The sequence below is a fragment of the Aotus nancymaae genome, unplaced genomic scaffold (genome assembly GCF_030222135.1).
Source record: "Aotus nancymaae isolate 86718 unplaced genomic scaffold, 86718_ANA_hifiasm-v0.15.2.pri h1tg000028l, whole genome shotgun sequence".
Taxonomy (NCBI): domain Eukaryota; kingdom Metazoa; phylum Chordata; class Mammalia; order Primates; family Aotidae; genus Aotus; species Aotus nancymaae.
Genome location: NW_026988441.1, coordinates 38,993,622 through 39,018,355, shown reverse-complemented (window position 1 = coordinate 39,018,355; position 24,734 = coordinate 38,993,622). Strand labels below are relative to the sequence as shown.

General features: G+C 54.4%; 1 protein-coding gene across 13 annotated transcripts in view; it reads right to left on the bottom strand.

Moving 5' to 3' along the window:
- The window catches only part of PTPRS (protein tyrosine phosphatase receptor type S), a 79,816-nt gene that overhangs the window by 22,582 nt on the left and 32,500 nt on the right, over positions 1–24,734 (bottom strand). For 6 of the 13 annotated variants that reach the window (XM_064382032.1, XM_064382033.1, XM_064382034.1 and 3 more), the window contains exons 6-12: positions 17,077–17,346; positions 15,498–16,079; positions 12,807–12,940; positions 11,932–12,076; positions 4,452–4,757; positions 2,690–2,883; positions 2,524–2,550 (exon numbers count right to left, since the gene is read on the bottom strand). In XM_064382032.1, the coding sequence (XP_064238102.1) occupies positions 2,524–2,550; positions 2,690–2,883; positions 4,452–4,757; positions 11,932–12,076; positions 12,807–12,940; positions 15,498–16,079; positions 17,077–17,346 (1,658 nt within the window). Of the gene's footprint in view, positions 1–2,523; positions 2,551–2,689; positions 2,884–4,451; positions 4,758–11,931; positions 12,077–12,806; positions 12,941–15,497; positions 16,080–17,076; positions 17,347–21,741; positions 21,827–24,734 lie in introns of those variants that run through there. The other 7 variants (XM_064382041.1, XM_064382042.1, XM_064382043.1 and 4 more) reach the window with 3 other exon arrangements.

The following is a 24,734-nucleotide window of genomic DNA, read 5'->3' as shown; positions in this document are numbered from 1 at the left end:
CTGAGTAGCTGGGAATACAGATGTGTAGCACCACAGGCCTGGCTAATTTTCATATTTTTTTTTGTAGGGATGGGATCTTGGCATGTTGCCCAGGCTGGTCTTCTACTTGTGGGCTCAAGTAATTGGTCTGCCTCTGCCTCCCGAAGTGCTGGATTACAGGTGTCAGCCACTGTGCCTGGTCGAGAGCCGATTTTGAAATGTTTATCTCACTATCTAAACCCATCCCCACCACAGCTATAACAATGTGTGTTTTGTTCTTGTTTCTGAGATGGAGTTTCACTCTTGTTGCCCAGGCTGGAGTACAATGGTGTGATCTCAGCTCACTGCACCCTCCACCGCCCAAGTTAAAGCAATTCTCCTGCCTCAGCCTCCCAAGTAGCTGGGATTACAGGCATGTACCACCACACCCGGCTAATTTTGTATTTTTTTTTTTTTTTTTGAGACGGAGTTTTGCTCCTGTTACCCAGGCTGGAGTACAGTGGCGCCCTCTTGGCTCACTGCAACCTCTGCCTCCTGGGTTCAAGCAATTCTCCTGCCTCAGCCTCCTGAGTAGCTAGGGCTACAGGCATCACCACGATACCCAGCTAATTTTTGTTAGTAGAGATGGGGTTTCATCGTGTTGGCCAGGCTGGTCTTGCACTCCTGACCAGAAGTCATCCACCCACCTGGCCCTCTCAAAGTGTTGAGATTTCAGGTGTGAGCCACCCCGCCTGAAAGATGCGTGTCTTGTTCTGATTAACATCCTCTCACTAGAGTACGACCCGTGGGGAAGAGGGGCTCTGTCACTACCACATCCCGAGCACCCAGCATAGACCCAGCATACAGCAGGTGCTCAATAAATGCTCATCCAATGAATGACAGCACAGAACACTCCTGGGCATGAGGACTTGCACACACACCTGTGCACACACTCACAGCATCACATGTCTGCAAGCACGCACACCCCCAAGCACAGGCCGGCATGCCTGGGAACTGTGGGGTGGGCCCAGGCCAGGGGGACGAGGAAGGGCAACGGGGATGCACAAACAGAGGGTCTCCTGCCCTTGAGCCCACAGTCCGTCCCTCTCAGAGTCTCCGCAGGAGGAGCAGGGTTGCAGCCCAGGTGGGAATATTCCTCCTAGATCCTGTGTTAGGGAGACGGGGGCCTGTTTGTTTATTAGAGACAGGGTCAGTCAAGCACGGTGGCTCACACCTGTAATACCAGCACATTGGGAAGCTCAGGTGGGCAGATCACCTTGAGGTCCGGAGTTCGAGACCAGCTTGGCCAACATGGCAAAACCCCATCTCTACTAAAAATACAAAAATTAAGCCAGGTGCAGTGGCTCACGCCTGTAATCCTGGCACTTTGGGAGGCTGAGGCAGGCAGACTGCCTGAGCTTAGGAGTTCAAAACCATCCTGGGCAACACGGTGAGACCCCGTCTCTACCAAAATACAAAAAATTAGCCAGGCATGGTGGTACAGGCCTGTAGTCCCAGCTACTCGGGAGGCTGAGGCAGAAGAATCACTTGCATGCAGGAGGCAGAGGTTGCAGTGAGCTGAGATGGCGCCACTTCACTCCAGCCTGTGCAACAGAGTGAGACTCTGTCTCCAAAAAAAAAAAAAAAAAAAAAAGCCAGGCATGGCACATGCCTGTCGTCCCGGCTACTGGGGAGGCTGAGGCAGGAAAATCACTTAAACCCGGGAGGCGGAGATTGCAGTGAGCTGAGATCCCACCACTGCACTCCAGCCTGGGCGACAGAACAAGACTCCATCTCAAGAAAAAAAAAAATGTTGGCCAGGCTAGTCTCGAATTCCTGACCTCAGGTGATCTGCCCGCCTCAGCCTCTCAAAGTGCTGAGATTACAGAAATGAGCCAGCACGCCTGGCTAAGGGACCATGCCAATTTAATATCAGACTTGGGGTTCTCAGCAGAGCCTGGTGCTCCTCGGTTAGGGGCAGGAACATAGCCCAGAGAGAGGTAGCAACTTGCCCAAAGGCACACAGCAATTCCTCTCTGTGGTTTAGGGCCTCCTGAGAAAGCACTGTAGGGTCATAACCAGGATATCACAGCCATGCTTTCTGACTGGCCCCGCTGACACCTCTTGTCACCCAGGGGCCAGAATGTCCAGAGAGAGAGACATTTCTAGGCCACACGGGGCTGAGCTGAGTGACCTGAAAGGGTGGGGCTGGGTTAACAGGAGGGGAGGCATACCCACAGGAGTACTGACCGAGGGCAGGGGAAGGACCAGGGAGGCCTGAGCCCCACCGCCGGCAGGAGCCGTCAGGGTGAGGGGGTTTGGGGATGACCCTCAGGTCCTGGTGCTCAGGCCACCCCTCGGGTCTGCACCCTGTATCTCATTTCCCTGGTGCAAACGCCGAGGCTGGGCGCTCCAAGAGGTAATGGGGGAGCAAGGGGCGCACGGGAGGGCCCAGAGGAGGAGACCTTTTACTACTGGTGATAAGGGCGTGCAGGAGTCACGGCACGGCACGGCCCGCGGGGAGCGCACGGGGGTGGGCGGGTGGGAGGCCCGGGCGCTACTTACATATTCGGCCGTGTCATCCGTCTCCCACTGAGCGCGGGAGGAGGCGGCAGGGGAGAGAGGATGGAGGTGAGCGGGGAAGGCCAGAGATGGAGAGAGAGAAGCAGAGGTGGGGGAGCGCAGGGGCCGCCCCGCCCCCGCCCGGAGCCCGCCCCCCGCCCCCGCCCACCTGGGCATCGGCCAGCATGACATCCTTGATACGCGGCGGCCCGCGGGCCTCGGCGCCCTCCATGCGCACGTAGTGGACCTGGTAGCCGCGGATCTGGCCGTGCTGCCGGCCGGGCGCGGGCGAGCGCCACAGCACGCGGATGGCCGTGGCGTTGAGCGCCTCCGCCTCCACCTTCCGCGGCGGCGCGCTGGGCACTGGCGGGCAGGAGGGGAGGGGAGGGGCGGGCGGGGCCGTTACCAGGGCGCCCGGCCCTGCCCCGAGCAGCGCCACTGTCCGATTCCAGGATGCCGAGTGGCTGCAGGTGAACGACTGGGCGCTCTTGGCGCTCACCACTGGCTGGGAGGGCGTGGCCTCCTTCACACCCCCCACAGCCCCGGGGGGGCCCCTGAGGGAGCGCCCCATGGACCCAGGCTGCCCCCCCGAGTCTAAACCACCTTCCCAGGGCCTCCAGACACCTTCTTCCTCGCCCTACACTGCTTCCATCCTCATCATCACCCTGGAAGATAGGGGCTCCCGTCATTCTCGTTTTACATTTGGGGAAATTGAGTCCCACAGAGTTGATTCTGGGCTCACAGCCTTAGCAAGAGGCAAAGCCAGGATTTGCACCAGGCAGTCCGGCTGTATGCTCCTAAATACTCCAGCAGGCAGGTGGCCCACTTGGCACTCAGGATCTTTTCCACCCACCCCAGGGTTTGGGATACAGAGGAACTGCTTCATTTGTTCCCTGGGCTTAGGACATAATGGGGCTGTCCAATGAACCTTAGAGGCTAATGGCTCAGAAAACAAACCAGGTTTCCAGGACCAAGAAGCTGTGATTCTTTATTTTTGAGACAGGTTCTCTTACTCTGTCCCCTAGGCTGGAGTGCAGTGGCAGGATCACGGCTCACTGCAGCCTTGAACTCCTGGGCTTAAGTGATCCTCCCACCTCAGCCTTCCGAGTAGCTGCAACTATAGGTGTGCGCCATCACGCTCAGCTAATAGTGTTTTTTGTAGAGATGGGGTCTCACTCTGTCACTCAGGCTGGAGTGCAGGGGTATGTGATCACAGCTCACTGCAGCCTCCGACTGCTACGCGCAGCAATGTTTTAGAAAATTTTTGGAGGAACAGGGTCTCACTATGTTGCCTAGGCTGGTCTCAAACTCCTAGGGTCATACGATCCTCCTGCCTCGGCCTCTCAGAGTGCTGGGTTAACAGGTGTGAGCCACTGTGCTTGGCCAAGAGGTTGCAATTTTACTGGGAAAGGTGTCTGTCATTTCTCTCCATGACCCAGGCTTTGACCATGTGACTCCAAGCTAGGACCAGTGCCTTGCTTTCCTGCTTCAAACTTGCTAACTTGAAATGGGCCAGGATGGGAACACCGGCACCACGGAAAGTGGCCAACGCTACAGACTGGTCTCCATCCACCCGGGGCGCTGGATAACCACCATCAGCACAACTTCGCTGCAGGGGCTGTTTGCCGGTTTCCTCCACCCCACTTCCAACGGTTTCCACCGTTCTGCCAAAATAGAGGGCAGCCAGAGACACTGCCCAGGCACGAGGCTCTGGGAGCAGACGCTGCAGAGCTAAGCCTGCCCATGTCTAGAATTGCCAATTCCAAGGTCAAGGAGCCCCGGGTTTCTTGGGGAGGCTGCTGGCTTCGCGGCGTCCTCTGAGTGAGGCTTCCGCCCTTTGGCCACCAGCCCAGGTTTCCAGATGGAAGGCTTCGAGGTGGGGGCCGGGCTGGGGCCGGTGGGGGGGTCCCAGTCCTGGGGCAGGTACTTACCATCCTCGTCGGTGCGGACGACCACGGGCGAGCTCTCGGGCCCTGGTCCCACCTCTGTGTGAGCGACAGTCGTAATGCGGTACTCGGTCCACTTCTCCAAGGCCTCCAGCAGGATCTGAGTGGTGGTCGGGGGGATGCCGTTCACCTCCTTGGGTTCCGGGTCCTCTGAGCCCAGCGGTCGGTAGTGGACGCTGTAGCCCACCAGGGCCCCGTTGTGCGTTTCCGGCGGCGGCGGGCGCCAACTTACCAAAATGGCCGTGGAGCGCACGCTGACACATTTAACGTCTTGAGGGGGGGCTGACGGTTCTATTGGAGGGGGGAGAACGTGGGGGGGTGGGGAAGGGAGGTGGGATGGGTGGGGAGGGGGGTGGGGAAACAAAAGATGGGAAAGAGAAAATAAAAAAGAAGATGATAACAAACAAAACAGAAGCAAACCAAAGAGAAGTCGAACCCAAAAGAAGCGGGTGTCAACCAAAGGTGGGATGGGCGGGTGGACGGGTGGGCAGGTGGCATGGGGCCGGGAGGGCTGGCCAAGAACGCTGTGCTCACCAGGCTGCACCTGCAGGCGCGAAGTAGGTCTCAGGCACTAAACCGCTACGGTTCCCATGCCAGAAACCAGATGGGGTAATAACAATAGAAGCCCCGTTAGGCACCTACTATGTGCCACACACTGCGCCAATGGGAAAAGCAACAGAAACTCCACTTATTAGGCACCTGTTATGTGCCAGCATCAAGGGCTTCACAACATGATAGTAAAGCATCTATTTATTGAACACCTACTATGTGCCAGGCACCATGCCAAGGGAATGGCAACTGAAGCTCCATTTATTAAGCACCTACTATGTGCCAGGCACCATGCCAAGGGGAACGGCAACTGAGGCTCTAATTATTAGGCACCTACTATGTATCAAGCATTGTGTTAAAGGCTTCACAGAATGATAGCAAAATAATCTATATTTCAAACACCTACTATGTGCCAGGCACCATGCCAAGGGGAATGGCAACTGAGGCTCCATTTATTAGGCAACTACTATGTGCCAGCACCAAGGGCTTCACAAAATAGTAACAACATCTATTTATTGAACATCTATTAGGTGCCAAGCACCATTGTAAGGGGAACGGCAACAGAAGCTCCATTTATTAAGCACCTACTATGTGCCAGGCATCATGCCAAGAGGAACGGCAACAGAAGCTCCATTTATTAGGCACCTACTATGTGCCAGGCATGCCAAGGGGAACGGCAACAGAAGCTCCATTTATTAGGCACCTACTATGTGCCAGGCATGCCAAGGGGAACGGCAACAGAAGCTCCATTTATTAGGCACCTATGTGCCAGGCATCATGCCCAGGGGAACGGCAATAGAAGCTCTATTTATTAAACACCTACTATGTGCCAGGCACCATGCCGAGGGGAATGGCAACTGAGGCTCCATTTATTAAGCACCTACTATGTGCCAGGCATCATGCCAAGAGGAATGGCAACAGAAGCTCCATTAAGCACCTATGTGCCAGGCACCATGCCAAGGGCAATGGTAACTGAGGCTCCATTTACTAGGCACTACTATGTGCCAGGCACCGTGCCCAGGGGAACGGCAATAGAAGCTCCATTAGGTACCTACTATGTGCCAGGCATCATGCCAAGAGGAATGGCAACAGAAGCTCCATTTATTAAGCACCTACTATGTGCCAGGCACCATGCCAGGGGAACAGCAACAGAGCTCTGTTAGGTACCTACTATGTGCCAGCACAAGGACTTCACAAAATAACAGTAAAAGCCTCTATTTAACACCTGCTATGTGCCAAGGGGAGCAGCAACAGAAGCTCCAATTATTAGGTACCTGCTACGTGCCAGGAACCATGCCAAGGGGAACGGCAACAGAAGCTCCAATTATTAGGCCCCTACTGTGTGTCAAGCATTGTGCCAAGGGCTTCATAGTATGATAGCAAAATAATCTATGTTGAACACCTATGTGCCAGGCACCGTGCCAAGGGGAACAGCAACAGCAGCTCTATTTGTTAGGTACCTACTATGTGCCAGCACCAAGCGCTTCACAAAATAATAGAAGTATCTATTGAACACCTACTATGTGCCAAAAGAGCAGACCCAGAAGCTCCATTTATTAAGCACCTACTATGTGCTAGGCACCATGCCAAGGAGAATAGCAACAGATGCTCCAATAATTAGGTACCTAATATGTGCCAGGAACCATGCCAAGGAGAACAGCAACAGAAGCTCCAATTATTAGGCACCTACTGTGTGTCAAGCATTTTGCTAAGGGTTTCATAGAATGATAGCAAAATAATCTATGCCGAACACCTATGTGCCAGGCACTGTGCCAAGGGGAAGAGCAACAGAACCCCTATTAGGCACCTACTATGTGCCAGCACCAAGGGCATCACAAAATAATAGTAAAAGCATTTATTTACTAAACACCTACTATGTGGTGGGCATCATGCCAAGGGGAACAGCAACAGAAGCCCCGTTTATTAAGCACCTACTATGTACCAGCACACCAAGGGCTTCACAAAATAACAGAGCATCTATTTATTGAATACCTACTATGTGCCAGGGATCATGCTAAGGGGGAACAGCAATAGAAGCTCCACTTATCAGGCACCTACTATGCGTCAAGCATTTTGCCAAGGGCTTCATAGAACAATAGCCAAAGAATCTCGGCCGGGGGCGGTGGCTCACGCCTGTAACCCCAGCACTTTGGGAGGCCGAGGTGGGCAGATCATGAGGTCAGGAGTTCAAGATCAGCCCGGCCAACGTGGTGAAACCTCGTCTCTACTAAAGATACAAAAAATCAGCTGGGCATGGTGGTGGGCGCCTGTAATCCCAGTTACTCAGGAGACTGAGGCAGGAGAATCACTTGAACCTGGGAGGCAGAGGTTGCAGTAAGCTGAGATCGCACCACTGCACTCCAGCCTGGATGACAGGGCAAGACTCCGTCTCAAAAAAAAAAAAGAATCTATATGTCACACACTACGTGCCCAGGTGTGGTGCTGCTAAGGGGAACAGCAATACAAGCCCCAATTACTGCACACCTACTATGTGCCAGGCATCATGCCCAGGGCTTCCTACAGTAACAGCAAATGCACTTACTAAGTGAGCACCCACTGTGAGTCAGGCATGGTACCAAAGGATTCATAATACTTTTTAGAAAATATAGTAAATTTTTTTTAAGTAAAATCATTTATTTACTGAACACTTGTGCTACCAGGGACCCAAAGGCCACCCCAAAGGCTTAGTTCAACTAGGACCATCCAATTGGCCTCACATGAAAATAATGCTCTGTCTTGAGCACCTACTGTGTGCCATATAGATGTCAAGGTCCTTATCAAGTAATAATAAAAGTGTCTGTTTACTGGACACCTCAGGACTTCATAGCTCATACTGAGCACCTACTGTGTGCCAAAACTCCTGTGTTTGGTTCTGACTATGCACCTGGCACCACACCAAACCCATTACTAAGCCCACCAACAGCAAGTCTCATTTATTGAGCGTCTGCTACAGACTGGATATGATAATAGCCCTCTAAAGGGAAAAACAGCAGTTGTCATTTAAGCAACACCTACTGTGTGCCAGGCACTGTGCTAAAGGCTCTCAGAAAACAGTAACAGTCCCTGCATATTATGCCCCTACTGTGTACCAGGCACTGTGCTAAGGGCTTTATCAGAAAACAGTTCTAACAGTCTCTGCATATTAAGCCCCTACTGTGCGCCAGACACTGTGCTAAAGGCTTCATCAGCAAACAGTAGTAGTCACCACATATTAAGCACCTACTGTGTGCCAGGTACTGGTGCTAGGGGATTATTGAAAATGTTTCCACGTATTAAGCACCTACTATGTGTTAGGCAACTCTACTCAGAGCCTTATAGAATATCAATAGTTTTCATTTCTTAAGCAGCTACTGTGTGCCAAGCACTGGGCTAAGGGCTTTATTGGATAACTGTAACAGTGCCTGGCATATTAAGCAACTACTGTGTGCCAGGCATGACACTAAAGACCTTATATAGCAATGGTAACAGTGCTTACTCACTGAACACCTACTATGTGCACACACTGTGCCAAGGCCTCTGCAGACAGTAACTGCATGTTTTCGTAAAAACTGTGTAACCAGCTCTATCCCACATCCTTTCAAACGGATATCATGCCCACCTGAGCACCAACTATGTGCCTCACACTGGGCCTCCTTTTACAGCAAGTGCCACTTACTGAGCACTTACCGTATGCCAAGCATTGAGCCAAGGTCTGCAGAACAGGAACTGTTGGTACCCATGTTCTGAGTAGCTAACACGCACGTGGCACCAGATTAAGCTTGTTATAAACTGCTATTAGCTTCCATTTACTGAGTGCCAGCGAGGTGCCCGGCACTGTGCCAATCCATGTGCAGATTTAAAACAGCGGCTGCATCAGCGGGCACCTACTGTGTGCCAGGCAGTATGCTAAGGTCTTTGCTAAATATGACAGTTCCCGCATGTTAAAGGGAACCGTCTGTGTGTTAAAGGCTTATGAATCAGTCTCCGTGTGTTCCATGCCTAGTATGGCCAGACGCTGTGCTAAGGGCATTAGTGATAGTAAACGTCACGTTCTGCGCACCTACTGCAGGTGCAGCACCCTGAACTCCCCTTGCATGTGCTGTCTTATTTAATGCATCTGTTATCTCATTTAATGCATACATTATCTCATTTAATTCTCACAACCCCTCGGGCGGTCAGAATGGTCACTCCCCACTTGCCAACCCATGTCACGGTGTGGAAACCAGATTCAAAGTCTGCCTGTTGGGTTTTCTGCGGTCACCGCACCCTGGAAGCTTTTCATTATTTCGTATGTCACCTCTCAATCCTGCCGAAAACCCGCAAGTGCAGCCCATCTTATAGGCGAGGAAACTGAAGCTCAGAAACAGCAAGCGACCTGCCCAGGGGCATGCAGTCATGAGGTGCAGAGCCAGGAACAGAACCCAGACTTGGCTGTGGTTCACAGGCTGGCTTGGTTTGACGCTGGGAGCTCAGTTCTCAGCCTTGTGCCGGCTGGGGATGGCTGGAGCCACACTCCCCCAAATGCCCACAACTTTAGAATCTACATCCCCCGGAGGGAGGCCCAGAGAAATGAATGGCCTCGCGCGTGGCAAAAGCATTTGAAACCCTCACCATCCCATCAGCTCGCTTGGTGGCTGAGCGGGTGTTTACTGAGTACTATAGGCACACCCTCCTGCTAGCATCTGGAAACCAGAGATGAATCAGAGTCCCTTGTCCTCAAGGACACTGGGCTGCCAGGGACTGCAGAGGCCACCTCAACAGCTTACTTCAGCTAGAAAGCCTCTCCGGCCTCACTTAAAACACTAGGGGCCCCTCCTCCAAAACCAGACACAGGGGACCCTTCCATATTTCTTGACCAGCCACTCCAACCAAAGGTGCCCGGGGGGGAATCAGGCAGGGAGCATGGAAAAAAACACCAGCAACCAAGGAATGCGGCGGAAGGAATGGATTTGCTGAGAAAGGGAGAGAAAAAAATAAAACCAAAACCATAATAAAATGAGAAACAACAGTGATGGTGATGATGATGAGAAAAACCATAATAAAAGAAAGAAAGATTCCTTCCAGAAAATGCCCAATCTGGTTACCTACCTTCCACTCTTCAACTGCTAACTTATAAGACTTTCTTACGAGAGAGGGAACGGCCGAGTGCTGAGCTACAAGGCCAGACCGAGCTCTTGGTGGGTCTCGGGATGCCAGTGGCCCCGCGGTCCCGCTCCAGCCCCCAGCGTGCACACGCTGAGGTTCCAGGCTGGAGGCAGGAAGGTGGCATGGTGTCTGGGGAGACCCACGGCTGAGCGGTCTGACCTGCACCTACCCTTGTGTTCAGCCTAAGGAGCCCGCAGCCCCCGGGGGATGGATACGCCTGGCCCTGAGTCTTTGCTGCCGGGTGTCCTGGGCCCCACCCGTCTCGGGGCGAGAAGCGGGGAGTCCCTTTTTCCCCACTCCCTGTCCTGGGCCGCCCCGGAGGTTCGCGTGGCTGGGCCGAAGCCGCTTTCGAGGTGACCACGGAGGTTGCGTCCTTCACAATCCGGCCCAACCTGTGTGACGTTTTGGGAAGGGACATGTGCAGAGCCGTGGACGTCTTTGCGTGAACAGCATAGCACAGTGGTGGCATGTGGTTTGAGAGTTTCAGGGGCCGAATTCGGGCCGTGGACTCTGTGCAGCCCAGAGCAGCTGGGACAGGTGGGAGGCACACGGGGTGGGCCGTTTTTGTGAACCTGCTTGAGACCAGCGTGTACTCACCTTCAGGACACCTCAGCCGGTCTCTCAGGTGGCTGCCCAAGCCACGGGCCACCCTCACTGACTCCACCTCACACAGACGCGCCCAGATGTCTTGGAGCTGCAGGGGACTCAGCTCAGCTCGGTTTGGGGGGAGCAGGAAGGAGGGAAAGGGGCCGAAGGGGGCAGGGGTTTGCGTCTCCGAGGCCCCCATCCCCAATCTCAGCGGCTCAGATGCCCCGGCTCAAGTTGACGTTACCCTTGACTGACCCGAGATGCCCCTGTGTGCACACACCCCGGGGAGGGGGCCTTGAAGGTCTGACCATCGTGACTGATTCCGAAAGCAAGCCTGAGGTGACTACGTCGTGACTGACTGGGTTGGGGGAGGTAAGCGGGGGAAACAGAGGGAAGCCACGGCAAGGAGACCACGCCGGTGGAGGCCACGCTGGGCTGAGCAGAGCCAGGGAGGTGGGTGAGGCAGGGAGACAGCAGAAGGGGCCCGGCCAGCCCCGAGCTTGGAGCAGTCAGGGAGGGAGGGTGGCGGTGACCCACAGCCAGCTGCCAGGTGAAGGGTGACTCGCTCGAAACAGGGAGGCCGGGCAGGCACAGCAGAGAACTCCCGAGATCTGAGCCCCGAGTGGGGGCCTGCATGCCCCCACGAAACGCAGCATCAGCTCCAATTCCACCCCCTCCCCACCCTTGGGAGCTGGGACCTCATCCTGGGGTCTCGACAGCCGACGCTCCCTGCCTAGGGAAGGAAGGCCCTCGGGGAATGTGGGTTCGTCTCTGCGTCCTTTGCTCTCTCTGCGAATGACGGGGTGCGAGCTGTGACCCCTTGCAATGCCTGGGAAATGGGCGCCACGTGGCCCTTCAACCAGTCCCCACTCCAGGATGGGACGAGGACGAAGTGAGGTCCCACAACCTCTTCCACACCAGGGGCAACATCAGCCACTTCTCCTTGACCCCACGTCTCCACCCAGGTCACCAGGCCCAGGGGCACAGAGAACCCCGTGCTGAGACCCTCGCTGTGCTGATGGGGAAACTGAGGCACAGTGCGGGCAGATGGAGCCGAGGTCAGGGAGCAAAGCGGAGACAGGCCCGGAGGTGCCCCCCCAACCCGCCGCGGCAGGCCCCGCCTGGGTCCGTCGGCCGAGGGACTGTCTGCGGCCAGGCCGTGGTCCCCCCCCCGCAGAGAAGGACGGCCCCGCGAGACACCTACTGGACTGCAGCGTGCGCTGCCGCACCACCGGGGTGAAGGCGCCCAGGCCCTGCGGGGAGCGGGCCGCCAGGCGGAAGGCGTACTCCGTGTTGGGCTTCAGGTCCTCCACCACGTAGGAAGTCGTGGGGTCGAAGGTCCTTCCCACCTGGGGCGAGGCAGAGAGGGACAGAGAGGGATGGGGGAGAGAGAGAGAGATAAAAGACAGAGTAATAGAGACAGAGGGACACAGAGACAGAGACAGAGAAACGAAGCGGTGGGGAGAGAGACAGAGACAGAGACAGAGATAAAGGGGAGAGAGAGAGAGAAACAGAGCAGAGATAGAGACAGAAACGGGAGATGCAGAGACAGAAATAGATGAGAAAGAGACAGATGAAGAGACAGACAGAGAGACAGAAACAGAGAGAGAGACAGAGACACAGAGAGATACGCAGAGAGAAATGGAGGGGAGACAGGTAGGGACGGACAGAGAAAGAAAGGAGAGAGACAGAGAAAGAGACAGAGATAGAGAGGAGAAACATGCAGAGAGAAAGAGACACAAAAATAGAAAGAGACAGACAGAGACAGATGAAGACAGAAAAACACAGAAAACAGAGACAGAGACATGCAGAGACAGACAGAGAGAAGCCGGGACCGAGAGGGCCGGGGACGCCCATACACGCGGAGCCAGAGCGCGCAGAGGAGAAAAGGCAGGAGAAGAAAAAAGCAGGGGACGAGGGACAAAGGGACGGAGACGCAGGAGAAGCAGGAGGAGCGAGGAAGAGCGGAGTCCACAGCACACACAGGGACAGAGAGAAGGGAGAGACGGCGGGCAGCGTCAGAGCGCGCCGGGGAGGAGCCCAGGGCGGGCCAGCCGGTCCCCGCGCCGCCGGCCTCACCTCCCGGCCGTGGTCGCCTTCCCGGAAGAGGAGCTCGTACTTGATGATGCTCTCCTGCCGCGGGGGGCTCCAGGACAGGGTGATGCTGGTCTCCGACTTGGCCTCGGCCCGCAGGTTCATAGGCTGGCCGGGCACTGCGGGGGCGGGGAGACGAGCAGCAGTGGGGGGGTGTCCACCCCACGAAGGGAGTCCCACTTGTTGAGTGTCCTCTCTCTCCCAGAAAGACAAGCCCAGCATTGCCCCAAAAACAGCTGCCAGCCCTGGGGGCTTCTAGAATGTTACTTTCCTGGGGACCTCGCCCCCACCCCACTGACACCTCTGTTCCCCCATCCTCTCTTCTTCCAAGGGAGAAGAACACATTTAAAAATCTCCTTTTCTTTTCTTTTTTGAAAGAGAGTCTTGCTCTGTCACCCAGGCTGGAGTGCAGTGCCGTGATCTTGGCTCACTACAACCTCCGCCTCCAGGGTTCAAGTGATTCTCCTGCCTCAGCCTCCCAAGTAGCTGGGACCACAGGCGCCCACCACCACGCCCAGCTAATTTTTGTATTTTTAAGTAGAGACGGGGTTTAAACATGTTGGCCAAGCTGGTCTCCAACTTCTGACCTCAGGTGATCCGCCCGCCTTGGCCTCCCAAAAATGCTGGGATTACAGGCATGAGCCACCGTGCCCGGCCTAAAAATGCCCCTTTCAAATCACCCCAGTGTCCTTACTCACTGCAAATCAGATGAGAGAGAAATTAGCAGGGAGGTATGTGTGCATATTTTGTTTCTTTTTATTTTAGTTTTTGAGACGGGGTCTCACTCTGTCACACAGGCTGGAGTACAGGGGTGCAATCACAGCTCACTGCAGCCTCCAACTCCTGGGTCCAGGTGATCCTCCTGCCTCAGCCTCCTAAGTAGCTGGGACCATAGGCACGCACCACCACTCTCAGCTAATTTTTAAATGTTTTTTTCTTTTGAGACCAAGACTTGTCCTGTCACCCAGGCTGGAGTGCAATGGCTCGATCTCGGCTCACTGCAACCTCTACCTCCCAGATTCAAGTGATTCTCCTGCCTCAGCCTCCTGAGTAGCCGGGATTACAAGCAAGCACCACCACGCCTGGCTAACTTTAGTATTTTTTAGTAGAGACGGGGTTTGACCACGTTGGCCAGGCTGGTCTCGAACTCCTGACCTCGTGATCTGCCTGCCCTGGCCTCCCAAAGTGCTGGGATTACAGGCGTGAGCCACCGCGCCTGGCCAATTTTAAAACTGTTTGTACACGTGGTGTCTATGTTGCCCAGGCTGGCCTTGAAGTCTTGGCTTCAGGGAATCCTCCAGCCTCAGCCTCCCGAAGTATCAGTGTTACAGGTATGAGCCACACTGCCTGGCCAAGGGTGCCTGTGTTAAAATTCACATCTCTATTCTTTATCTGCCCACAGACATGGACGGTGCTCCAACCATCCAGGCCCTTTGCTTCAGCGGGTGCCTGAGTTTGCCTGGACTTTACGTTTTAAAAGCCCGAGCCTCAAAGCAAAGGGTCAAACACCCTCAGAGAGCTGGGGTCCCCCGTGCCTAAATGCCTCTTCTGAGTCCTCCCCCTTGGGTAGGTGGGGAGACTGGCCCTCTGCGTTGGGGGTGAGGCAGTTTTCATGTATTACTTCAGATGAGGCAGCATTGGTCCCTCTAACGAGAGCTGCAGGCGAAGGGGGTTCTCCAACTTACATGCCAACAGGAGCGGGGAGTTAGCGGCACCCCTCGTCTCCCACACAGCTGCCGGGAGCTAGCCAGGTGTTTGAGCCTACCCCTGTGAGCTTGTCAAATCAGATTTTTCAAGAGCAACCAAAAATTTGGGTAGGATAACTCTCTGATTTTATTTTATCTTTAGAGACAGTCTTGCTCTGTCGCCCAGCCTGGAAGGCAGTGGCGAAATTTTGGCTCACTGCAGCCTCCACCTCCCGGGTTCAAGTGATTCTCCCGCCTCAGCCTCCTGAGTAGCTGGAACCACAGGCATGCGCCACCATGCCCGGCTAATTTTTGTATTATTATTATTTTTTTTTAGTAGAAATAGGGTTTTGTCATGTTGGCCAGGCTGTTCTCACACTCCTGACCTCAGGTGATCCATCCATTAAAAAAAAATCACTCACGTTTAGAAATCACCTTTTTTCTTCTTTGAGATGGAGTCTTGCTCTGTTGCCCAGGCTGGAGTACAGTGGCACGATTTTGGCTCACTGCAACCTCCGCCTTCTCCGTTCAACCGATTATCCTGCCTCAGCCTCCAGAGTAGCTGGGATTACAGGCGTGCACCACCACGCGCAGCTAATTTTTTTGTATTATTAACAGAAATGGGGTTTCACCATGTTGGCTAGGCTGGTCTCGAACTGCTGACCTCAGGTGATCCAGCTGCCTTGGCCTCACAAAGTGCTGGGATTTTAGGCGTGAGCCACCGCGCCCGGCCTAGCTCCCTGATTTTAAATGCTAGCAGGTAAATATCTTAAAGCACTGTGCTCTTGAGTAGCTGGAGTACAGGTGTGCACCCACACCCTAGCTCATTTTTAATTTGTTTTGTAGAGATGGACTCTAACTACATTGGCCAGGCTGGTCTTGAACTCCTGGCCTCAAGAAATCCTCCCATTTTGGCCTGGCTTTCCAGGGTGCACGCAAACAGCCGAACCGCACGGCCGGGGTCCCGGGTCCTGCCGTCCCCACGCCTCACCTCCCTGCTGCGTCTTGACCTGGATGGGGTCCGAGAGGGGCCCGTCGCCGACGGAGGTGAAGGCCAGCACCCGCACGGTGTAGGTCTCGTCCTCCAGCAGACTGCCCACGGTGGTCAGCAGGCTGTCGTCCACGTTGTGTTTCTGCCAGTTGCCCACAGGGTGCTCGGGCTCCATGGTGTAGTAGACACGGTAGCCGCGGATCAGGCCGTTGGGCTCCACCGGCTCCTCCCACTGCACGATCATGGTGGTGGCGCTCAGCATCCGGGCCTGCACGTTCCGCGGCGCGCTGGCCGGGGCCTGCTCGCCCGTGCGCGTGACCACGGACTCGCTGGGGGGCCCCTGGCCGATGGAGTTGACGGCCGACACCCAGATCTCGTACTCCGAGTTGGGGCTCAGGCCGCCGATGCTGTAGCGCGTGGTGGTGATGTCCTCCTTGATCTGATACGGCCCGTCCTGACTCTTGGATTTGTATTCGATGACGTAATACGACACGGGGTCTGGATTGCCCGAGTCCCACGTGATGGTGATGCTGGTGGCTGTGTTCTCGGTCACCACGGGAGTCCCGGGAGCTTTGGGGAGAGCTGTGGGCAGGAGGCAGCTGTGTCACGCACTGGGGATGTGGGGTGAGGACCCAGAATGCTGTGTGACTTTCTGCCACTCAGTCGCCTTCTCTGGGCCTTGATTTGCCCCGCGGTAACCACGGGCCTCATGACCTCTCATCATCTACAGCAAGGGGTGGTAAACCATGGCCCAGGGGACACCCAGTACTCATTTTCTTTCCTTTTCTTTTCTGTGAGAGGGAGTCTTGCTCTGTCGCCCAGGCTGGAGCGGAACAGCTCAATCTTGGCTCACTGCAACCTCCGCCTCCTGGGTTTAAGTGATTCTCCTGCCTCAGCTTTCCAAGTGGCTGAGATTACAGACGTGCACCACCACGCCCGGCTTTCTTTGTTTTTCTTTTTTTTTTTTGTATTTTTAGTAGAGACAGGGTTTCACTATGTTGGTCAGGCTGGTCTCGAACTCCTGACCTCAGGTGATCTACCCACCTCGGTCTCCCAAAGTGCTGGGATTACAGGTGTGAGCCACCGCGCCCAGCCCACCCATTTTTGGTATTTTAAAAGACAGGTCTGGCTCTGTTGCCCAGGCTGGATTGCAGCAGTACGACTGTAGCTCACTGCAGCCTCGAACTCCTGGGCTCAAGTGGTGCTCCTGCCTCAGCCTCCTAAGCAGCTCGGACTACAGGCATACACCACTGCACCTGACTAATTGTTTCATTATTTTGTAGAGAAGGGGTCTGGCTACTTTGCCCAGGCTGGTCTCAAAGTCCTAGGCTCAAGCAAGCCTCGTGCCTCGGCCTCCCAAAGTGCTGGGATTACAGGTGTGAGCCACCGCGCCCGGCCGGGATCATTTATCGCCAATAAATACCTGTTCAAGGAATGACGGTCCCCTTCCTAGCCAGGATCGACCGAAGCCAGAAGGGTGACTTGGGGGTGTCCCCACGCTGCCTCCCACCCGCGCCTGACATCGGGGAGCGAGGCCAGTCTGCTCCCACCACCTACGGGTCCCACGGTCCCCGCTCACATTTCACCGTGATCTGGGCAACCGCCTCGATGACGCCCAGGCTGGACATGGCCACGCAGGTGTAGTTGGCTGAGTCTTTGACGTCTGTGAGTTCCAGCACGTTCCGACCCACCGGCATGTCATCCTCGGGGGTCAGGTCCTCGGCCCCCTGCATCCACTTCACATAGGGCATTGGCGAGCCCACGGCCACGCAGGTGATGTTCACATTGCCCCCTGGCATGATCTCGTGGCTCATGGGCAGGATGGAGAAGCGCGGGGCCACGCGGCGGACTGGGGAGGGGCGGCAGCAGCGGCGGGGCGGGGCGGGGATGCGGGGGTGAGGTGGGTGGGGGTGGGAGGGGAAGACAGAATGCAGAGGAGAAAAGAAAGAAAAGCAGGAAGAAAGAAAGAAGGAAAGAAAGAAAAAAAGGAAAAAAAAAGTGGAAAACCATTTAAATATAAACAGGGCTGGTTCTTTTCCCCTCTGTTGATTTTTTCCCCCCAAATGAAAAGAAAACAAAAGAACCAAATTAAAAAACCAAATTCCAACACAAAGAAACCAAAACTTCAAAGGAAGGTACTTCACAAACAATATATAGAGAGGTATATCGATATATAATAGACATGAAGCATTATCTCATAGCAACAGGGTTTCATAGACCAGGGTGGCTGGTCACAGCACAGATACGAACACAAAAATTTATCAGTGGTTTCTCATCTTTGCAGACAGAGATGGCTTCAGGGAGCAGCCCCTCTGCTCGCTCCTGAATGTAGGGGGCATCCCCGTCGGGGAGTGCTGGAAGATTCCGGTTGCAGGTGTCGGGGTGCGGGTGGGTTAGGAGAGGGGGCAACTTCCAACCCTCCCTGGTTCTCTGGGGATGTGGCGGTCACAGGACAGCTGTTGAGACCAGGCGACAGAGGGAGCCTGAGATGGCAGCCCCCCCACTCCCGGGTGACTCAGGAGCCCCACCCACTCCCTCCCCTCCCCCACCCCCAGGCCCTCCAGGAAAAGATGAGAAACTCTAATGAAATTTTTGTGGTTTTTGGGTATAGAAACCCTTCTAAAAGCTTCTGTCAGATCTGACAAGTTTCCATCAATAGATGCAGCTCTGAGTCACAAACATCATGCAAAATAGATTGAGAGAGAGAGAGAGAGACAGAGACAGAGACAGAGAGAGAGAGACAGAGAGAGAAAGGAGGGATGTAGACGGGAACTGCAGGGGAAGATCTGGATTTGGGGGATCTCTAGGGCACACTTACGTGACACCAGAGAGAGGAGACGGATGAATGGGGAGAGAGAGAAGAACAGAAAACAGGGACAGAGAGCGGGAGGGGCAGAGAAAGAAAGAAAGGGGGGGTCCCACTTCAATGCTGCATATTAATTCTAGCAGATGTGATCTAATGTGACATACCACATTGTCACATCACAGCCCTGGCAGAATAAATAGATATTAATAATAATAATTAATAATCATAACGGAATGGACTTGAACGTGGAAAGAAAAGGGCCATGTTCTGTGCGTTTCTTAGCGGGGGGTGGATGCAGCCTTCTCTCAAAGACAATGAAGGCAGCAGGATGCATTTCGGGGGCTCCGTTTTCAGAAGTCAGATGGGTTCCGGGGCTGGGGGAAGAGTGGAAGAGGCCCAGCGGGCAGGTGAACCCGCAGAGAGCACTGCTGGGTGGCTGGCCCGCAGGGGCTGTTTAACTGCCGTGGGAACCTAATAAATCCTTCTGGCCGGAAAAGGAGTGTCCCTGGGTAACAGCGTCAGATCCTAGACAAGACACACGGTCCGTCCCCAGCTTTGGGTGGGTAAAGGGGCCTTGTTTCAACTGCACAGATGACGAATTGGAGGCTCAGTCGGGATCACCGTCAACACCTGCCTCTGATCTTTATGCGGGATTGTGGGGGGCGTGCAGCCTCAGGGGGTGCTCTCAAGGGGTGTGGCCTATGATACTGAGGAGGGGGTCCCAGGGGATAAAGGGAGGCAGACCCAAATCCTTCCCTTGCAGCCTCAGTTCCTAGCTGGACATCCCAACCCCTGCCTTCCTGAATCTGGGCGGGAGGCAAAGAAAAAGGGGGAGGTCGGCGGGCATGGGAGTGGGGTCTGGAAGCTGGCAGCCCTTCGGAAAAAGAAGCCCCACGAAAGTCCAGAGTCGCGCTGGAGACAGGATGGAGTGGAAGGTACCGCTCCGGGGGAGGAGGAGGCGGGGCAGGGGGAGACAGAGGGGCCATGCACACAGAGTGGAGGTGAGGGGCGAGGTGCCGTGAGATGGGGGGGGTGGCTTTCTGGTAGGGCTGGGTGGAGGGTGGGGGCGTGGGGGGAGAATGGGGTCCGGCCAGCCAGCGGACGCGGTCCAGGCCAGCCGCCGGCACCCACAGCGAGGCACAGGTAGGATGCCGAGGCCAGGTTGTCATGGAAACGGAACACGATGGGGGAAATGCGCGTGGGGGAGCTAATTATTCAAGGACAGAAAAACAGCATCGACGTCCAAAACAAAACCAGGAAGAACAAATGAAGTAACAAAGCAAAAGCAAAAAAAAAGAAAACAAAAAAAAAGAGAGACTCTAAAAAACAAAGAACTCCCTCCGAAACACAACACAACACCCAAAAGCAAGAAGAAACAATCATGGAATGGGTGTAGGGTTGAAAATCGGGGTCTGAAAGGAGGAGGAAGGTGGTTTCCCCAGGGAGACGCCCTCCCGCTGGCAGAACACAGGATCCGGCCTCTCCACCCAGCACCCAAGAGCCTTGGCCAAGGGTTTGGGGTGACCACAGGGGCGGGAGCCTGACGGACAAAAAGCCTTCGGAAAAACCAGCCCCAGCCCGACTCAAGTCTCTCTCTGTCTCAAGCCCCCCTTGGCCCACTTCTCCACGACACCCTGCCCCACTTAGGGCTGAGCACGCTGGAGGTCCCAAAGCTGAAATCACATGACAAGGTGAACTCCCTCAAAGTCTCAGAATCCCATGGAGAACCTCTCCAGGCAGAGGTGCAGGAGCTGACATAGCTGAATGAGCCCAGTGGCCTTGGGAAGGTCCCCCGTCCTCCTGGAGCCTCAGTTCCCTCATCTGTAAAATGGAAGGAATCGGGCATCCTGCTGAGAGGGGCATTAGCCTGACCAAGGCAGTGCCCAGCACAGCAGGGGCAAACCCAGGCATGGAGCTGGGGAAGTTACCTTTCAGCCTCCCAGGTGCTGGGAAGATCAGATAGCTTCTCTGTCTTACAAAAAAAAATGGAGGCCGGGCATGGTGGCTCACACCTGTAATCCCAGTACTTTAGGAAGCTGAGGCAGGTGGATCCCTTGAGGTCACGAGTTGGAGACCAACCTGGTCAACATGGTAAAATCCCGTCTCTACTAAAAACACAAAAATTAGCCAGACAAGGCGGCAGGTGCCTGTAATCCCAGCTACTCTGGAGGCTGAGCCAGGAGAATCGCTTGAATCCAGGAGGCGGAGGTTGCAGTGAGCTGAGATCGTGCCACTGCACGCCAGCCTGGGTGACAGAGTGAGACTCCATCTCCAATAAAAATAAATAAATTAAAAAGAAAAAGAAAATGGAAAAAGTAAGAATTTCTACTGAATCCCCATCTTACTTTCTCCCTTCTAACAATTTTGAGAGGCAAATGTCCTTATGCTCATTTTGCAGATGAGGGAACAGAGGCTCAGAAAGGTGACAGGACTAGAGGGAAATCACAGAAAGGAAGCAGTGTAGCCAGAGCTCAAAGCCAGGCCAGCCTGGTTCCTGCCTCTCAGAGAAAACAAGCCTTTTCTTACCATGGTGAGTAATGAGGATTACAGCCAAGTATCAATTCTTGGCATCTGGCTCTTTCAAACATGTGTGTCCTGACACACTGGGGACACCAAAGAGGAAAAAAGTACTCATCACCTATATAAAACCCCATGTAATGGCCAGTAGTCACTGACTGAATAATATCCAGTAGCCATCATAATAAATGTCCAGAAGCCATCAGTAAAAGGCTCATACTCAAAGGAATTGTTGGAACATCAAAGGGAGTAAGACCTAGCTTTAGGATCTAAAGGTTAAGTGCCAGGCCAATTTATCTTTTCTGTAAGGATGGACATCTTATCCAAAAGACCCTGTTCCTGTTTGATCTTATCTTAAAATATCTCCCCATAGGGATGTCGTAATTTGGAAGGTATCTCTAACTTTCTTTTAGAAGCAGAGACAAGGGGATACCTGAAGACTTGCACTACAGGGTTCACTATAAATCAGTTAAATGTGCATTTATCAACAGCAGTAATTTTAGGACTCACAATCCCCAACATGGCCAGCAACCATCAGTTAAATGGATCTGCCAATAAATTATAACAGCTCCTCTGACACTTAAGAAACTGCCCCCTTGCTTTCTCACCCACCTCATTTGTTTCAAATGGTGTGCTATAGGAAGAGGGCTGGTTTGTCACGAGTTTAAGGGAGGATCGTGCCCATTGGCACTAGTAGCTCAGATCTCCCCCTCCCTGGAGGCCTTGTAAGGCCTCTGGGCGTCCTCCCAGCTGGCAAGGGCGGGTGACTGACGCTGTGTTCTGCCCGGTTTGGTGTTGGCACCCACCCACGTCATCTTTCCACCCCCGGCTGCAAGCTTGAGGTGCAGGTTAGAAAGTAAGGTAGGCACGGAGCCCACGGGACGGAGCAGCCCCGCGGGATCCCCGCCCCCAATTACCGACCTGAATGGAGGGTCCAGGCAGGTTATAAGGGGACCACACCAGCCTTGGTCCTCAGCACGCTCCAGCTGGCTCTGGTTTCCAGCTCTTCTCGTCACCGAGTAGCCGGGGGGGTCCCAGCGGGGGGGACCCGCTTGGGCGAGGGGGTCGGGAGGGTGGGCGGTGGGGTGGGGGGGTGGCAGGTTGAGGGGGGTGGTCGCTTCAAACCCCGATTCACATGGAAAAACAACTCAAAAACCGTCAAAGCAACCAGGAGACAACCCCTCCCCCAGGCAGGAAGAGGCAGAAACACAAAAACCAAAAAACGGGGTTGGGAGTAGGGGTGAGGGGTGGGGGGAGTAGGGGTGAGGGGTGGGGGGGGGAAGGAAACTCAAAAGTGAGGTGATTTGGTTGAAGCACTAGGTAGGGAACGCCCACAGTGTCAGACATCTCGACGGTTCAGCAAGCCGCAGCTCCGAGAGGTGCAGGGGCGGGGGGGAGGGGGCTCTGCTGGGCATTTTGGGGTGGGAGAAGGTTGTAGATATTTCTCCAAACTCCAAAATGAATATGCGGATGGGGAGGGCAGGGGAGAGATGCCAAGAAACTGTGCAGCCTCCAGGGGGTTTATTTAAGCTTAGATTACACCTGTCGGGAGAGGGAGGGGGTTGGAGACATTCCTAATTCCACAGCCCACTTCTTGTCCTCTCCTTTGAACTCCAGCCTGTGGCCCAAGGAGGGCGGGCACGGCCCTCAGCCCGCCTGTATCTTCCTTCTGCTGCCCGCCCTTCTTCATCACTGAGCTCTGCCTCCTTCCCTCCCTCCCGCCTCCCTGCTCCCACCGCCAGCTCCCTCCGCCATCGAGGTAGCGTGCGAGGCCTGGAGGGACCTGGCTGGAACCCCGGCCCACGGGCTCAGCGGCCTTGGCAAGTTGTTGGTATTTTGAGCTGGACGTCTGGATGCGCTCTAAGTATTTTTTACATTTTTTTTTTATTTTTGGTACCTGCTCGCGCTCTCGCGCGCGCACTCTCTCTCTCTCTCTCTTCGTTTTCCCCCCAGTTCTGGCCAATCCATCGACTTCCCTCACTGCCCCCCACCTCGCTGTGGCCGCCGGAGACACGGGGCTTTCCAATGACAAGGTGTAATCTAATAGTCCCCTCACAAGCCCCTCCCCCAACAGAGGAAACAGCGAATGCAGAGGGTGAGAGGCAGGCAGCAGGCGGGAGGTGCTCAGAGCTCAGTGTTCCTGCAGAAGGACCCCTCCTCGCAGCCCGCCCGGCCCAGTTGGAGGGAAGCCTGCCTTTCCACCCCTGGAGTGCCCTCTCCCCAATGTGATGAGGGTGGGATGAGAAAGTCCGGGTCCTGAGCTAACACTGCCTGCCCCTAGGCTCAAGCCAGGGAGCCTTGGGTAGGGGGGTGTAGCAAGCAGGAACTGGGGAGCTGGCCACCACACCCCAAAGCGAGCCTTTCTGGGGATACAGGAGGTGAGGGGTGTTCCAGCCAGTATCTGTGTCTATCCCTGTTTTGCGGGACTAGGAGGTAAGGGGAGCACCGAGGGGTCACATCCACCAATTCGAGAGCTTGGGTACTGGAAATTTAATTTAAAACACAATTTTTTTCCCCATAAAGTTGTACACTATGGATTGATCTGAAAAGGCCTGGGGACAGGTCCCACATAGTAAGGCTTCTGAAGAAGACCTGGAAAGCAGGGCAATCTAGGCCTTGCTGGTGTCAGGTGTCAGGTACCGGTTTCTTAGCTCAGTACTCGAGACTCTGTTAAATTACGCCAGTCTCACTGAACTTTCTCCAAAACCATGAAGGTAGGAAATTCCTCCCAACTGGCAGGGCGCAGTGGCTCACACCTGTAATCCCAGCACTTTGCGAGGCCAAGGCAGGCGGATCACCTGAGGTCAGGAGTTCAAGACCAGCCTGGCCAACATGGCAAAACCCCGTCTCTACTAAAAATACAAAAAATAGCTGGATGTGGTGGCGGATGCCTGTAATCCCAGCTACTCAGGAGGCTGAGGCAGGAGAATCATTTGAACTCAGGAGGTGGAGGTTGCAGTGAGCCAAGATCACGCCACTGCACTCCAGCCTGGGCGACAAGAGTGAAACTCCGTCTCAGAAAAAGAAAAGAAAAGAAAATCTGTCTCCAGCTTGTTCCAGGTTCCCTTGGCATCAGTGGATGGCACACCATTTACGTGGGTCCTGTGCACTGCGTCTGAATAATGCTACGTTGCTAGACTACGTGGTAAAGACACTACCTTTAGCCACTAACTCATATCCTAAAGGCTGAGAGTTTTAAAGAACCAGAAAAGAACATTCATAGTCAGGGAGAATAAATCTGATCCTCTTCCCACCTTGTCAGGAGCCGGAGGCGGGAGAATTCACCTACAGCTGGAACTGGAGCTGCCAGCTGTATTTTTTAAAAGGGACACAATTTTGACTTCAGCCCTTTGGATTTCAGAGGCAAATTTCAGGAGGAGAAGGGTCAGGCTGAATACTTTACCCCTTGTACACCCAGAGTCAGCCGAAGCTGGAGACTGTCTTACTTATTAAAAAATAAATAAGAAGGCCAAGCGCGGTGGCTCACGCCTGCAATCCCAGCACTTGGGGAGGCTGAGGCGGGTGGATCACCTGAGGTCGGGAGTTCGAGATCAGCCTGACCAGCACGGAGAAACCCCATCTCTACTAAAAATACAAAATTAGCTGGGCGTGGTGGCACACGCCTGTAATCCCAGCTACTTGGGAGGCTGAGGCTTGAAGCCGGGAGGCAGAGATTGCGGTGAGCCGAGATCGAGCCACTGCACTCCACCCTGGGAGACAAAAGCGAAATTCGGTCTCAAATAATAATAATAACGATAAATAAATTAAGAGTGAGATTAGGGGTGGGTTTTGTTTTTTTTTTTTAATTTCCTTTTTTAAAATTAATTCCTGGGACCAGCTACTCTGGCAACAATGTATATACACTTGTAGCTTTCAGAACATGTCAGGTAGCGCATGTCTTCTGCTGGGCTGGT